The sequence below is a fragment of the Gracilinanus agilis genome, chromosome 1 (assembly GCF_016433145.1).
Source record: "Gracilinanus agilis isolate LMUSP501 chromosome 1, AgileGrace, whole genome shotgun sequence".
In the NCBI taxonomy this organism is placed as follows: Eukaryota; Metazoa; Chordata; class Mammalia; order Didelphimorphia; family Didelphidae; genus Gracilinanus; species Gracilinanus agilis.
In genome coordinates this window covers 692,687,677-692,702,441 of record NC_058130.1, presented here as the reverse complement: position 1 = coordinate 692,702,441, position 14,765 = coordinate 692,687,677, and the positions used below count along the sequence as shown (strand labels likewise).

Sequence of the window (14,765 nt, the reverse complement as noted above, 5' to 3'; positions counted from 1 at the left end):
CTTTTCCTAAATTTTCCTCTATTACTCATCTCTAAGTTTTCTGGAAATTCTTGTTGGACTTTGGTCTAGTTAGCCTTTTTCCTTTGAAGCTTTATATGTAGCTATTTTTACATTATTGTCTTCTTAGTTGTTTGTTTGTTTGTTTTTTTTTTCTGCTCAAGTTATATTTATTGTTGCTTGCTTATTTCTTGACTTTTAACTATATAAAAGTTGGACTCTGCTCATCTGGGAGTAGATAGGCACTGTTCCGAGTTTCAGGGTTTTCCATGTTGTGATTTAAAGAGTTCATTCTAGGAGCTTTCAATTTTTTGGTGCTTACAATTTGATCTAGATCTGGAAAGAAGTATGGTCACTAATCTTAGGTCTCCACTCTGGTCATTACTAAGGGAGACTGCCTTCATCCTTTGCCACTATAAACATTCTTCTTAGTCTTGGAGCTATGACTAGGTTCCCTGTATCCGCCTTGCTAGGACTCTCTTCTGCTCTGGAACTATGCACAAGTTTCTTTTACTCTTGTTTCTGACTCCAAGCATCCTTCCCTGCCCTGAAACAGCCACCAAGAAGTGAGTATGGGTGACAAAGTTGCCAATCAGTGTCTGTTGCTCCTAGTGTCAGCAAAGGATCCCGTTTAATTCCTTTCTGTCCATTTTTCTGACTCCTTTACCATCTTTGAACTGAGAAATCCCAAAGCTGCTGCTGTTGTAGTCACAACTATTTGGTCCTTTTGTTATACTCTGGGTTAGTTCCCACCCTGATGTCACAGACCTCTCCTGAGGATCACCCAAATTGTCTTAAGCAGCAATAATGTCTTCCCTAGACCTTTGGTTGGCTTTGCTGCTCCAAAATTTGGTTTGAGGAGTTATTTTAAAGTTCTTGGGAGGAGGATGTTGGGAAGTTTCAGCTTCACTGCTGCTTGTACACTATCCTGGCTGAGAGTGTTTTTTTGAATTTAAGGACAAATCTTTCCATTATTCCCAGCATCTCACATCAGTAATAACAATTATTATTATTATGGTCTAAATTCTAGATTTAATATTGAATATTTATAAATATACAGTTTAACATAGAATAGATGTCTATAACATTTCACATGCACAACATAATTATTCACCTTAAAAATTTTAATACACTTTTCTCATAGTACCTATGAAAGTACCTATATTATTATCATCATTAGGAAACTACAACTCACAGAGATGAGGTGACTCTGAAGACTGTTGGTAATTATTATTAAATTCCTTTCCTAAGTTATAAAAATATAAGACCCAGGGGAAATAGGGCCACCTCCAGAACCCTACCTAGCAATTTTTGAGCTGGGGGCAAGTTTCTGATGATAGGGATGGGGCTGGAGCAACTTGAAGGTCTCCCTGAGGCCTCCATGAGAGTTCTAGATTGAGAAGGTAGGTTTGCTATTGGAGGGGCAAGCCTGGAAGTGACTTCCTCTGGAAGCTGAGAAGTATCTATATTTCTGAGGGGGAAGCAAATGTAGCCCAAAGCAAGTACAGCTAGAATAAGTCCTCTGCTACTACCACTACCACCAGGGGTAGGGCTGAACTTGGGGGAAGTTTTCAGGAGCAGGAATGGCAGGGAAAGAGGTATAAGTGGAAGTTTTCCACAGAGAATCAACTAAAAAGCTGAGAAATAAATAGATCTTTCCTAACATGATTAGTAGTATCTATCTAAAACTAAGAGTCAGCATTGTCTATAATAAAGACAGATTCCTTCCCAGTAAGATCAGGGGAAAATAAAATGACAAAATTAATTAATTAAATGGCTAGGTAGATGAGCGAATAAACAAATACTTGGACAAATAACCAAATAAATGAATGGATGAATTAATTATTAAATTAATAAATAAAGAGATGGAGTGCTTATGACTACAGTGGAAGCAAAGATTAAAGAGTGCCTGAATTTCAATGATTGTTAAGTGAAGAAAAGGGAGAAGAGTATAGAACTGGTAAAGTCTCTCAAGAAGTTGAAAATAATCCTTACTCCTTTTTGATTCCTCTAGGAATTTCTATGTACCAAAAAATTCCCTGGAGCCTTTTCTGCCAATTTCTAGCTCATATTAGAATAATTTATGTGTATCCTATTTTGATTCTATTTCTCAAAAATACTCTTTTGAGTGCCTACTGTATACAGAGCTGGGGTTAGGTGCCAGGGGAGATTAAGAATTTAAAGCATTAATTGTTCCTGTCCTCACAGAAGGATAAAACACTAACATTAATAAATATACCATACTCACACACATGATAAGATCAGTAGAGATAAAAGAAACAACTATATGCTGTCTGTTACTAGTTAGAGGAATTATAAAAAATTATCTGAAGGAAATTACATATTTTTATTTGTTGAACTAGTTATATCTTATCTATTTACAAGAATTTATTAAACACCTACTATATAAAATGTAAAAGGTTTTGGGAAGGGAAGGGAAGGAGAGCGTTGAGAATTTTACTGTAACAAACAAGTAAATTTTTTTTTCAGTTAAAAAATGTAATAGGAGAAATTAGGACACAGATTATTGGGGCTGGAAAGACCTTAGAAAACAGATTTTTAAAACATTGAATAAAAAGTACCAAGTCTAGAAGTAAGGTTCATTCTAGTATAGAATATTGGAATGTTAAAGCCTTCTTACCCTGGGATATCACTCTGTTCCTGAGGTCCCTTTCTCTCATTGATCATTTCCTCTTAGAAATGCCATTTTAAAGAAAGTGCCCTGGATGGCCATGTTCACTCCTTCATTCAACTCTGATCTCCACTCCTGAATCTCTAAGCTTCTTTTTCCTTGGGGAGCCTGGATGGTTAACTTCTCTCCTCTCTCTCCCTACCCCCTTTTTAACCCCTTTTTAAGCATCACCTTCTCTAATTTAAATATAAATTCCTTAAAGGCATGCTCTCTCTTTCTACTTGTATTTATATTCTCATTGCTTAGCTTAGTGCCTGCTAAACTGTAAGCACTTATTCAATGCCTTTTGACAAGTGAGATGAGTTTTAGAAGACAACTTGTCAGATATCAATTAATCAGCAGGAATATATTAAGTTCCTACTGTGTGCTAGACCTTGTATTAATCATTGGGATGCAAAGACAAAAATGAAATATTCCTTGCTTTCAAAGAGCTCACATTCTATTAAGGGAAGTAGGAATACACATAGGTAGATACAAAGAGACACATTTTAAAAGATAATTTTGTAGTAGGAAGGTACTAGCTCATGGAGGATCAAGGAGTTTGCATTTTATTTGCATTTTGAAGGAAACTCGGTATTCTAAGGGACAGCAATGAGAAAGGAATTCAATACCAGGCATAAGGGACAGAAACTAAATTGACCTAATGTAGAATGTTACTTTTGCACAGGTCTTAACCCATTACTGTTACGAATAATATTGATATAGGTGGATATTAAAAGTATTAATAGTTTATTTAAAGCCATATTGGTAGGTAATTAAGAAGGTCACTTGCCTGCTAAGATCACCCGCCATTACCTTCTGCCCACCTGGCTGCTTTGTAAGAAAAGAGAACATCTCCCAATCACATCAGGAGACTTATACCTATGTCTATGTAATCACACTTCCTCCATAAGAGGAATCATAGGAAATGTAGTTTCCAAGTCCCCTAAACATCCACAGGAAGTTTATATCATATATCTAAATATTAAAGCTCGATGAACCCCAAATTTCCACTAATACACCTTTAATTTTGCTTAAAAGCATTATTTGAATAATTGTATTAAACAGCATTGATTACCTTTATAATTCCACTTAATGTGTTTTTTTTTAAACTATGTATTTTAAAGTATCATTCTGAGAAGGGGCCATCATATAAGTTGTTCAGCAGGGGCCTTGACTTAATAAAAGATAAGAACTCTGGCTTTAGAGGCACAGAATAGGTAAAATGAATTGCCTAAGGTCCCATAGAAATCCAGGATGTATTTAGAATTGGACCCTGTTTTCTGAGGGTCCCTTACACTGCTGTTTTAGATTCATTACCAGTAGTTCCCAAACTGTTTTGGCCTATCTCCCCTTTTCCAGAAAAAATATTAATTAGAGCCCCTGGAAATTAATTTCTAAAAAATTTTAATAGCAATCAATAGGAAAGATAAATGTACCTGTGGCCATCACTGCTTTCCTAGATCGCTGCAGCACCCACCAGGGGGCGGTGGCGCCCACTTTGGGAATCACTACATTATACTATCAGGTCTCCAATGAATGTTTAATTAGAGAATAGAATAGAATGTTTAAATTAGAGTCTGGTTTGTCTGTCTAAATAATTTCTCTTCCAGTGACTGACTGCTAAGCCCTACTTAGGACCCAGTTCTCTGATATGGAGACCAGGTGGACTTAGGAAAGAAAACCTTATTCTTGATTGTCCCTGGAAGTCAGGTAAATGGCTGTTTGGAGAGAACTTTTGCTGCCTGGCAGGCAAATCAGATCTTATCACAAGTAACATTTGGGAAGACAGAAATGTTTTACACATCCCCCGAGGAGAATGCATCTTTCATTACATAAATACTCATTAAATGCCTACTAAGACTGCATTCTGGGTGCTGAGATATAACCTAACCCAGCTGGAATGAAGTCAAGACCACAGAAACTGACCTCTGCAAAATGCTAATAACTGGCATTTAAGAAGAGGTTGGCCTGGTTATTCAATAGTGAAAATGCTGAATAGCTTTTGAATCTCCTTTCACCTTCTGCAAGCTGCCTTCCTTACCCTTACCAAGCGCACTTCTGTTGGCCTCCCTTTGGTGAGTTTTTTCAATGTATCTTCTCCATATCTTATTTTTACATAGATGGCAATTTGTCATCTCTCCTATCAGACTGGGAATAGCTTGAGGACAGGGATTTTTTTTTTTGCTTTTCTTTTTTATTTTAAGCACTTAGTACAGTTCTTGATACAAAATAAGCGTTTTTGACATGCATGTTGACTCTTAATCCATACCCTTATCCCTAGGGTCTGCCTCCTTTTCCCAAAAAAAGCTGGGACCATTGACATAATAAAGGAATCTCAGAATTGGAAACAGAATTAGCCCTCTGTCAATAGACAAGTGGCCATGTAATTTTTACCTAAAGACTACTAATGAAGGCTAATGCAATTGCCTCTCCAAGCAGGTCTTTCCACCTTTGGATAACTCTAACTGTTAGGAAATGTGTACTTATATCAAGTCTAAATCTTCTTCCAGAAAATATTCGCCCATTGCTCTGTATTCTGCTTCTTGTGGGCCAAGCAGAAGTAAGATTAATACCTCTTCTCTATAACAGCTTTCGAAAACACTGATCCTGTCTTGCTTTAGGCTTCTCTTGTCTGAGCTAAATGATCATGTGGTTTGATTTTGAAGCCTCTTCAGCATGCTGGTTGAAGTCCTGTGGATGTTCTCCAATTCAATTCAGTTTAGATCAACACATGTTTAAGGCAGTCTGCTCAGCGCTGAAGGAGACGGGTACAATTCTGGTCCTGCTCTCAAGGGGCATACTCTCTAATGGGATAAAAGACAAATGAATTTGACAAAATTTGACAAAAAAATCTGATATATGGGAGAATGAAAGATGTGCAAAGGAGGAATCCAGACAAAGTAGTCTGAAGAACTTGAGGAAGAAGAGAAAGCAATTTCACACTTGGCTTAGTAATAAGCTGAGATTCTTCACCTTCATATCACTAGTATCTTCTGATAATACTGCACATTTTGTTGCTTTTTAGTCATTTTCAGTCGGGTCTGACCCTTTGTGACCCCATTTGGGGTTTTCTTGGCAATAATAATGGAGTGATCATAGGATACCAAAATGCTCTAAAAATTATTATCTCATTTTATCTTCATAACAAATCTGGGAGGTAGATGCTATTGCTATCCCTGTATTCAGATGAAGAAATCTAATGTATAGTTAGAAATATCTTGAACCCCTAATATTACATTACCCAAAATTACTTTCTGTATTACCTAGAAAGTTTGCATCTTCACATAATTTTTTTAAGTTCTGAAATGCCACCTTCTCTTTTACTCTCTTTCTTCACAAGCAGCCTGGGTGGTTTAGGTAGCTTTTTACTTTAGTTATTATTAATAAACTTTATTAAATATAATACTTTAGTTATTATATATTCATTTTAAAACCCACACTAAGCAGGCAGAGGTTAAGTTATTTGCTCAGGGTCACCTAGCTAAAAAGTACCCATGATGGCATTATATAATAATATACATTAAATATATAAAAATTTACCTACTTCTGAGACCAACTCCAGCTGTCTAGTATAGATCATTGTACATGATAGATGCTTAACAAATAGTTATTGAATTGTTGGGCATAGTTGGAAGTAGAGGGTTTCATGTCTCATAGGATCACAGATTTCGATATGGAAGGCCATTAGATGCTGCTGAGTTCAACCTTTCCTTTTTTTTTTTTTTCTTAGATGAGGAAATTGAGCTCTAGAGAGGCTAAATGACTCACCCAAAGTCACACTAGTAAGTGTTGGAGGCTGGATTTGGACCCAGGTCCAAATGAATCCAGAAACAGTGTATTTTCTATGGTACCGAGTTGCTGGTGAAGTGCAACACAAGTTTGACCTTAAAAAGAGGAAGATCTTCAACAGACAGTGATAAAGAGAAGAGTCCATTCCAGGCATTAAAGATGCCACAGAACCATTCAGAAATGGGCAGTGTCGGGATGAGAATGGAGAGGAGTCCATTTTTGATATAATAGTGTTCAGAGATAGGAGAGACAAGCAAAGTAGAGCCAGAAAGAAGAAATGCTTGAATGCCATGCCCTGGAATTTCTAGCTTTTTTAAAAAATAGGTAATGGAGTATAATTGAAGGTTTCTGAGTTCTAATTAATCCAGCAGATTTATTTTCACATCATATTGAAGGTTGGATTGGCCTCTTATGGTGATCCTCCCCTTATATCATCCTGCTCTCCAGTATGAGTCTGCTCCATGGGAAAAAGAAGTAAAATGGCCTGGCCCTACACCTAATAAAGTTGTTCCCTTCATTCATCGTATAGCTCAGGTAGCAGTCCTTTCTTTAAAGCCTTTCTTCTTCAACCCAGCCAGAAGTCATTACTGGATCTCTCCTGGTCCTTTATTATATTCTAATTTGAATTCTGCCTATCTGTCTGTCTCATCCTTCTGCTAGAAGCTAAGCTTCATTTTTATCTTAGTATCTTTTTTAAAAATTTATCTTCCATATTAGAATCAATACTGTCTATTGGTTCTAAGATAGAAGAGCTGATTGGGCTGGACAATGGAAGTGACTTTCCCAGGGTCAGACAGCTAGGAAGGGTCTTTTGAACCCAGAGCCTCTTGTCTGTAGACCTGGCTTTCTATCCGCTGAGTCACCTAGCTCTTCCCTCTTAAAAGACTCTTAGAGAAGTTCTCAGTGACTCCAATTCATCTATGTGCTTAAGAGAGTTTTTTTTAAAATAAAACCCTTACCCCTTCTGCCTTAGAATCAATATTATGTATTGATTCTAAGGTGATTCTAAGGCAGAAGAGCGGTAAGGGCTAGGCAATGGGGGTTAAGACAGTTTTATACACATGAACCTTAAGAAAAGTTTATGGAATTGAATTGGATTGGATTTGGAAGTCTTTAAACTCTAAGTCTTTTCTTTCTATCTGAAATTGAGTTGTTCAAAGCAAGAAGTGTTTCCCTTTCTAGTATTAACTGAAGTAAATTTAACTCAATAAACCTGTGTTTGGACCTATGCCTGCAGGTATTCCTCAGGGTTCTGTTCCAGGCCCTCTTTTTTTCTCCTTTTAGACTACTATATCCTGGCTTTTTGGTTGTTCTTTGAACAATATACTTCATCTCTCAGCTCCAGGCATTTTCTCTCTGGTTGGCCCCCCATCCCTGGAACTCTCCCTTTTCCACTCTGCCTGCTGACTTCTTGACTTCCTTTAAGTTCGAACTAAAATCTCATCTTCTACAGGAAGCCTTTCCAATCCCACTTTGTTCCAGTGTTTTTTCCCTTTTCACTGTTTCCTATTTATCCTGTATATTGTTTATTCTCAATGTATTTGTTTGCATATTGTTTTTCCAACTAGATTGTAAATCCCTTGAGGGAAGAGACTGTCTTTTGCCTCTTTTTGCATTCCTAATGCTTAGCAAAAAGCCTGGCTCATAGTAGTTGCTTAATAAATGATGATTGACTGACTGTGTCAGTGTGTTTTTCTCCCACAGTCTGTTCAAGATTTATCACTTTTGGGGGGCCACCTTTGCCAATTTGACAAAATAGAAAGTCAAAAATCATGAAAGAATCTTAACAGCAATAATGAAAAAAACATGTAGATAAATGGAGCCTATTACTGCCAAATTTTCAAACTGTATCAATGATACTTTCAGGCAGTTTTTTTCCATATATTCCCAATTATATGTAATGACAATTTTTAGCATATGTTTTCCAAAATTATAAGATCTAAATTGCCTCCCTCTGTGCCTTCCTTCCCCACCCTCAGAGATGGTAAGTAATTCGATCTGGATTATACATGTATTATCATGCAAAACATACTTCCATATTGGTCATTATTGTAAGAGAGTACTCAAAGAAGCCAAAATCCCAAAATAAAACCATAAATAAACTAGAGTGAGAAATATAGTTGCTTTGATCTGCATTGTGACTTCAACAGTTCTTTCTCTGCAAATGAATAATGTTTTTTGTCATAAGTTCAAACAATAATTCTTAAAACAATTTGGACTACTTAAAAATATAGAGATTAGTGGGACAGATTAGTTATATAACATATAGAAGCAAATATAACTAATAACCTAGTATTTGATTAAAGCCAGAGATCCTAACCCCTGACATAAGGATCTTCTGTTTGACAAAAACTTCTGGGAAAACTGGATAGCAATATGAAAGAATTTAGATTTAGACCAGTGATTCCCAAAGTGGGCGCCACCGCCCTCTTGTGGGTGCTACAGTGATCCAGGGGAGTGGTGATGGCCACAGGTGCATTTGGGGGTGGTGAATAACTGTAAGGAGGCAGTGATAGTATGTGATGGGGCACTAAGTAATATTTTTTCTGGAAAGGGGGAGGTAGACCAAAAAAGTTTGGGAACCACTGATTTAGACCAACACTACTCACCTTATACAAAAATAGGCTCCAAATTGTTCCATTATTTATATGTAAGAGGTAGAATCAAAAACTAGAGAAATGTTGAAAAAAATTATCAAACATAATCTAAATATAACAGAAAAGTTCATGATCAAATAAAAGTCAGAGATCATTACAGAAGATAAAATGGATAATTTTGATTAAATGAAACGTAAAAGCTTTTGCACAAATAAAACCAATAAAGCTAAAATTAAAAAGGAAAAAAAAGTTGGGAAAACATCTTTGCAGCAAGTATCTAATAAAACTCTCATTTTTAAGATGCATAAGGAACTAATTCAGTTTATAAGAAAAAGGTCAATTGATAAATGGCCTAAATATATGAACAGATAGTTCTCAAGTGAAGAAATCTAGGGTATCTATATATAAAATGGCCCAAATTGCTCCTAATTGTAGACATACAAAATGAGGAAATTCTAAGAGTTCACCTAAAATATGGTTTCAAAATTGGAATGCCATGCTACCGATGTAGTCTGGCTGGGGCAGAATACAGTGGAATTATAACTTCCCTTCTTCTGGACATTATGCCTAACCTAAGACCTAAAACTATAATAAATTTTCTAGAAGCTGTGTCATGTTATGGCTTTACCTTCAATGTATGGTCAACTATTACCTCTTGCATCTTCCTTCATGTCTACCCTCTTTGTTCCCCTCTAGGGATGTATTTCCACAAGGTTTACCTGATGAATATGCCTTTGTCACTACCTTCCGGTTCAGGAAAACTTCACGAAGAGAAGATTGGTATATCTGGCAAGTCATTGACAAATATGGAATTCCACAGGTATGACATTATCCCTTGGTCGATTGTCTGATCACCCCACACTTGGAGAACCACTTATTTCCTTCTTTCTTTTGATGCATTAAAAACTATTTCCCAGATTCAATTATTCAGAGATAAGACTGAATCAGACTTCTTGGTTGTTAGAGCACAGGATTATTTGATTGCACTAACTTGGTGGTCAGATTCTTGACTGTAGAGCAAGGACAAATAGAGAAAAAACAAACAAACTTGAAAACTGAATGTCTAGATGCTTGAATCTGGTACCTGTAGTCTACTGGCCTCACTAGCTTCTTTTAAGTACCCACCAAAAGCTCATCTTTTAAAGTAAGATTTTCCTAAAGTCTCTTAATTTTATTTGCTATTTATCCTAAATATATTTGTTTGTCACCTACCTAATTAGATTGTGAACTCCTTGAGGGCAAAGACTATCTTTTGCTTCTATTAGTAACCTCAGGACTTAGCCCAATGCCTGGCATGTCTTAGGTGCTTAATAAATGTTCATGTATTTATTGATTGACTGAATTTAATACTTTTAGCTGTGTAAGCAGAACCCTTTCAATGTGATAAAGTAGGGAGGCCCCTAATGATTATGAAGTATTTATTTTCCTGATGAGTGTTTAAGCAGCCTGGTAAACATGTAAAATAGATGATGTTTACCATTGAAGAGAAGCTGCATCAATTGACAGACAATATCAGAGAAATCTTATCTAATAGAAGAAGACCCAGCCATGAGAACTGGCATTTATGTGCGGGCATAGGAATCTATGAGGCTATACAAATTTAACTTAAGAGACAGGAACATGGCTTAGCATTTAAATTTGTTTTTATCATACTGATGATACCATTAATGTAGGGACCTCAAAAAGAGGAATTCCTCTACCAATGCAGATTAGTGCCAAAAGCTTTAGTGAGTTGCCTGGAACCCTGGGAGATTAACTGATGTGTTTGTTATGGGTGACCCAGCTAGTATCTGTTAGTGGGGAAACGTGAAACACGTCTTTGTGCATCCAAGGCCAGGTCTTACCCAGGACACAATACTTTCTTTTGGATATCATGCTGCTTCCTTTAAAAAAAAAAGATGTTTACTCAAATGGAGACATTGTATGGGATAAACTGACATTCATTAATATTTTGTTTTGTTTCATGCCATGTGCTGTTTTTTTCTGTTGTAATCTATGCTGATTTTCCTAACTTTGACCATTGATTATCTCCATTTAATACTTTTCCCCAGTCCTTTGGATTTTTTACCCTGATGAATTGTGAAGAGCCTGCTCTTTGCTTTGATGGGTCTTTGGAGGTGGGATGGCGTGGCGAAGAATGAAATGAAAACGAGCCAGAGTACAAGTCAAATTGCAGAGGCTGTTTTTCTCTAATGCCATCTGCTGATTTTCATTTTTATACCCCTTTTTTCTTTATGATATGATACAGGTTTTGATTTTCCCATACATTCAAAATCACATATTAACTTTTGAAACATCACATGATTGGCATTTACTAATTATCTTACTGTGGTTAAACAAAGAAGCAAGCTTGTCAAGAATTATTCATTATGGCCTGGCTTAGTTGGAACTTATTCTTTTCAGCCATCCGTAAGGTACTAGAACATCAGTTCCTAGCTAAGCATAATAGTTAATTCTATTTTAACTAATTATATCATGTATATAGTTACATTATACTATTCATTCCCATCATAAATCAAGGAGATAGTAATGGTAATTGATTGCATCTAATAAGATACAATAATATCAGTCTGGTCCAAATTTTGTTCCCATGCTGTTCTTTCTGCTATAGGATTAATAAGAATGCAGTTCTGGTAGGGTGATTCTGTGCTAATTTGTCATTCCCTTATTTTCCTTGTGTTTTACTATTTCTTTGGTCTGTAGGAGTTTGAGAACAAACTCAGGCCAGGTATTTTCTTGCTGGGGAGTTTAGAAACTTGCATTAACTCACTAACTGCTATTTTTTTGCTGGGCTGATTCTAGGGGAAATGTCTATACTCTAGGGAGTTGTACAGGGGTTTATTTTGGGATAGTGGGTAGTCTGTGGCTGTGATTGTTCTTGCCATGAACCTGTATTGTTTTTCTGTGTCTCCTTTGAGCCGGATAAGGATATTGTTTGCAATAGTTTCAATACAAGTGAATGTCACTGTAAAAAGAGTCACATAGGGTAAACTGAGTGTGGAATTTCCATCCTCCTGACAACCTGCCGTGCTGGATTGTCAGAGCTTGTGAGTAGCCTTGCTAAACATCACAGCCTCAATGGCTTCCGGCAATGAATTCTTTGACTTGAACTTGGAAGAGCATCCTGAGATCTATTTTAGCTTGATCCAGTCCCATTCTTCTGTATTTCCTCTTCTTACAGTTCTGTTCATTGCCTCTAAGCATTTCATGGGTCAAGGGACTTCACTCTTTAGGCAAAGTCACTTCTTTCTCAGTTTATTTCAGTAAGAAGGTTGGAGCAGATGATCTCTAATATTTCTCTAGCTCAAAATCTTTGGATACTGAGCTCATACTCTGGAACCCAAGAAGAACTCAGGAGCAAGTGTAAACCAGATAGTGGGGCAGTTTCACCATAATGAGCCTTTTACAGACAGAGGGAAAAGGAAATTTAACGGATCTCAAAACTCAAGAATATCTCCCTTTAAAACAAAATATCAGGAAATGACAAAGTCTTATCCCAGCTGTAATGACTCTGGCCAAGTTTGGCTTTGATGATGCTTCACTTTTCCTCCTTTTCCATTCCTGTTCTCTTTTTCTCCATTATTGAAAGTACAAAAGATACTCATGAGCTAATAATGATTGTAGTAGCTAGTGTTTATATAGTGCTTTAAGGTTTTTTAAAGTGAATATTATCAACAACGTCTCAAAACAATTTCAATTATAGGGGCTATTGTTATCCAAATTTTACAGATAAGGAAACTGAGGCAGGCAGAGGTAAGGTAACTTGCCTAGGTTCACACAGCTAGTTCTGAGGCCAGATTTGAATTTGAGTCTTTTCTAGCTTCAAGTCCAGTTCTTTAGCTAATGTGCTATTGCCACTGATTAGTATAGAAAATTCAATCTGCTTTGTTTCTCACCTGGACAGGTTTACCCCTCTTTAGGTAGCACAGTGGCCCTGATAACTCCTGAGCACTTCCTATATTAGTACCATACTTAGTGCAGATAGGCTCTCCTGCTCAGGATTCCTGAGTTTAAGAGACATACCAGCCTTCGCCTCCCCAGAAGAAACAATTATATGCATGCAATGGTCTCTCATCTCCAGAATTATTTCCATACTAGATTATGAAATGCACTAACTTTGGCCCAGAGTGTTTTGAGTTAAATATTTCTGCCTCTATCAAATATAATTCTATCTTTATTTTGTTCATTTCTTCATTTTGGTTTTACTTTTCAATTGCTAATTTTCTTTGTGCCTTTCTAAATAATTTTTGACTTTCTACCTTGATAGGTTGGAGAGGGTAATTTTCATCTCTCCTCTAATTGAGGAATGAGAAACTTGGTAATCACAGTCATCCCAGAAACCAATTGGTGTGTGATCAAAGATATCATTTTCTGCCAAATTGTTATCCCCCTGGCTCAGAGAGTTAATGAGCAAACCATATGTCAGTCAGTCATCTGCCTTTATCTTCACCTGGAAAATGAGCTTTTGGAAGGTAGATGCCAAATTCTTCTATGAGCCACTATGTTTCCCTTTGGGAAGTATTAAAAAAAGGATATGGCTGAGGCTTTCTCCAGTTATATCCTCTTCATTGGCCATCTGGAAGAAAGAACATTCAGGACACCTGAGTTCTCTTCTTAGCTCATAGAATTATCCTGCTTAAGAAAGAACAATAAACTTTGAAATAGGAGCATTGGGTTCATACCTTAGAGTAAGCACTTGCTACCTAATTGACATTGGACAAATCACTTTGCCTCTCAAGAATGTCAGGTGCCTTTTGTGTAGGAATGAGAATAATAGTGCATATATTTGCACACATTACAATGTGTCAATATAATATGAGGAGTTGTTGTCCTGAAAAAAAAAAACACAAACTTGGGAAACATTAAAGTGTCAAATATAGGTAACAGCCTAGAGGAACTTAGGAACTTCAAAATACCTGGAAGATTACCTTATCCCCATTTTTCATATCCAGAAAACTGAGACTAAGAAAACTTACCTGAATTATTCAAGACCACATGATGGTGGTGGATTCCACCATTAGTCTCTTATCTCCCATTGCATTGCTCTTTCCACTACCCTTTCTATTTTGTCTTCTCTGATACCAATTCCATAACTTTGAGCCAAGTCACTTTTTTGCTTGGTTTTCTCATGAGTAACAAGCAAGGTTTCAAATAAATGATCTCAGTAGTTCCTTCCATTGCTAATACTGAGTGTGTCGCTTCCTTCCAGCTATAATATTTTATAGTTCTGCGAGTCTATAAACCTGGAAAGAGATGGTACCTTAATACTCAACTTTTAAACAAGATGGAAGTTGGTGAGGATATAATTGTCACATGGAATAACATGCCATCTTCCCTGACCCTAAGTCCATTTCAAGTAGAGTCAGCATCTAACCCCCACTTCTCAAGGCATAGCAGAAGAGAAAACTTTGGACTTGAATTTGGGCACTTTTCAGGTATGGCATAATAGGGATTCCTTTTGTATAGATATTATATGACTGCTGAGATCTCTTCTAATTTTTAGGTGCTGTAATTTGGTAAAGAAAATACTTGGCATCCTGATTTTTGGTTTGTCATCTTTGACTTGAAGAGAAATCTAATAGTCCATTTTTACTAGATCAAGAACCAACACTGTTACTTCTAATATTTATTCTTATTCTCTCTCTCTCTCTCTCTCTCTCTCTCTCTCTCTCTCTCTCTCTCTCTCTCTCTCTCCTGTCTCTTATACA

At 36.7% G+C, this 14,765-nt stretch overlaps 1 protein-coding gene across 1 annotated transcript in view; it reads left to right on the top strand.

Annotated features, from left to right (window-relative positions):
* COL22A1 (collagen type XXII alpha 1 chain) overlaps positions 1-14,765 on the top strand; it is a 506,948-nt gene that overhangs the window by 131,356 nt on the left and 360,827 nt on the right. Inside the window, exon 5 of the mRNA XM_044684460.1 lies at positions 9,754-9,877. Within this exon, the coding sequence (XP_044540395.1) occupies positions 9,754-9,877 (124 nt within the window). The remainder of the gene's footprint in view (positions 1-9,753; positions 9,878-14,765) is intronic.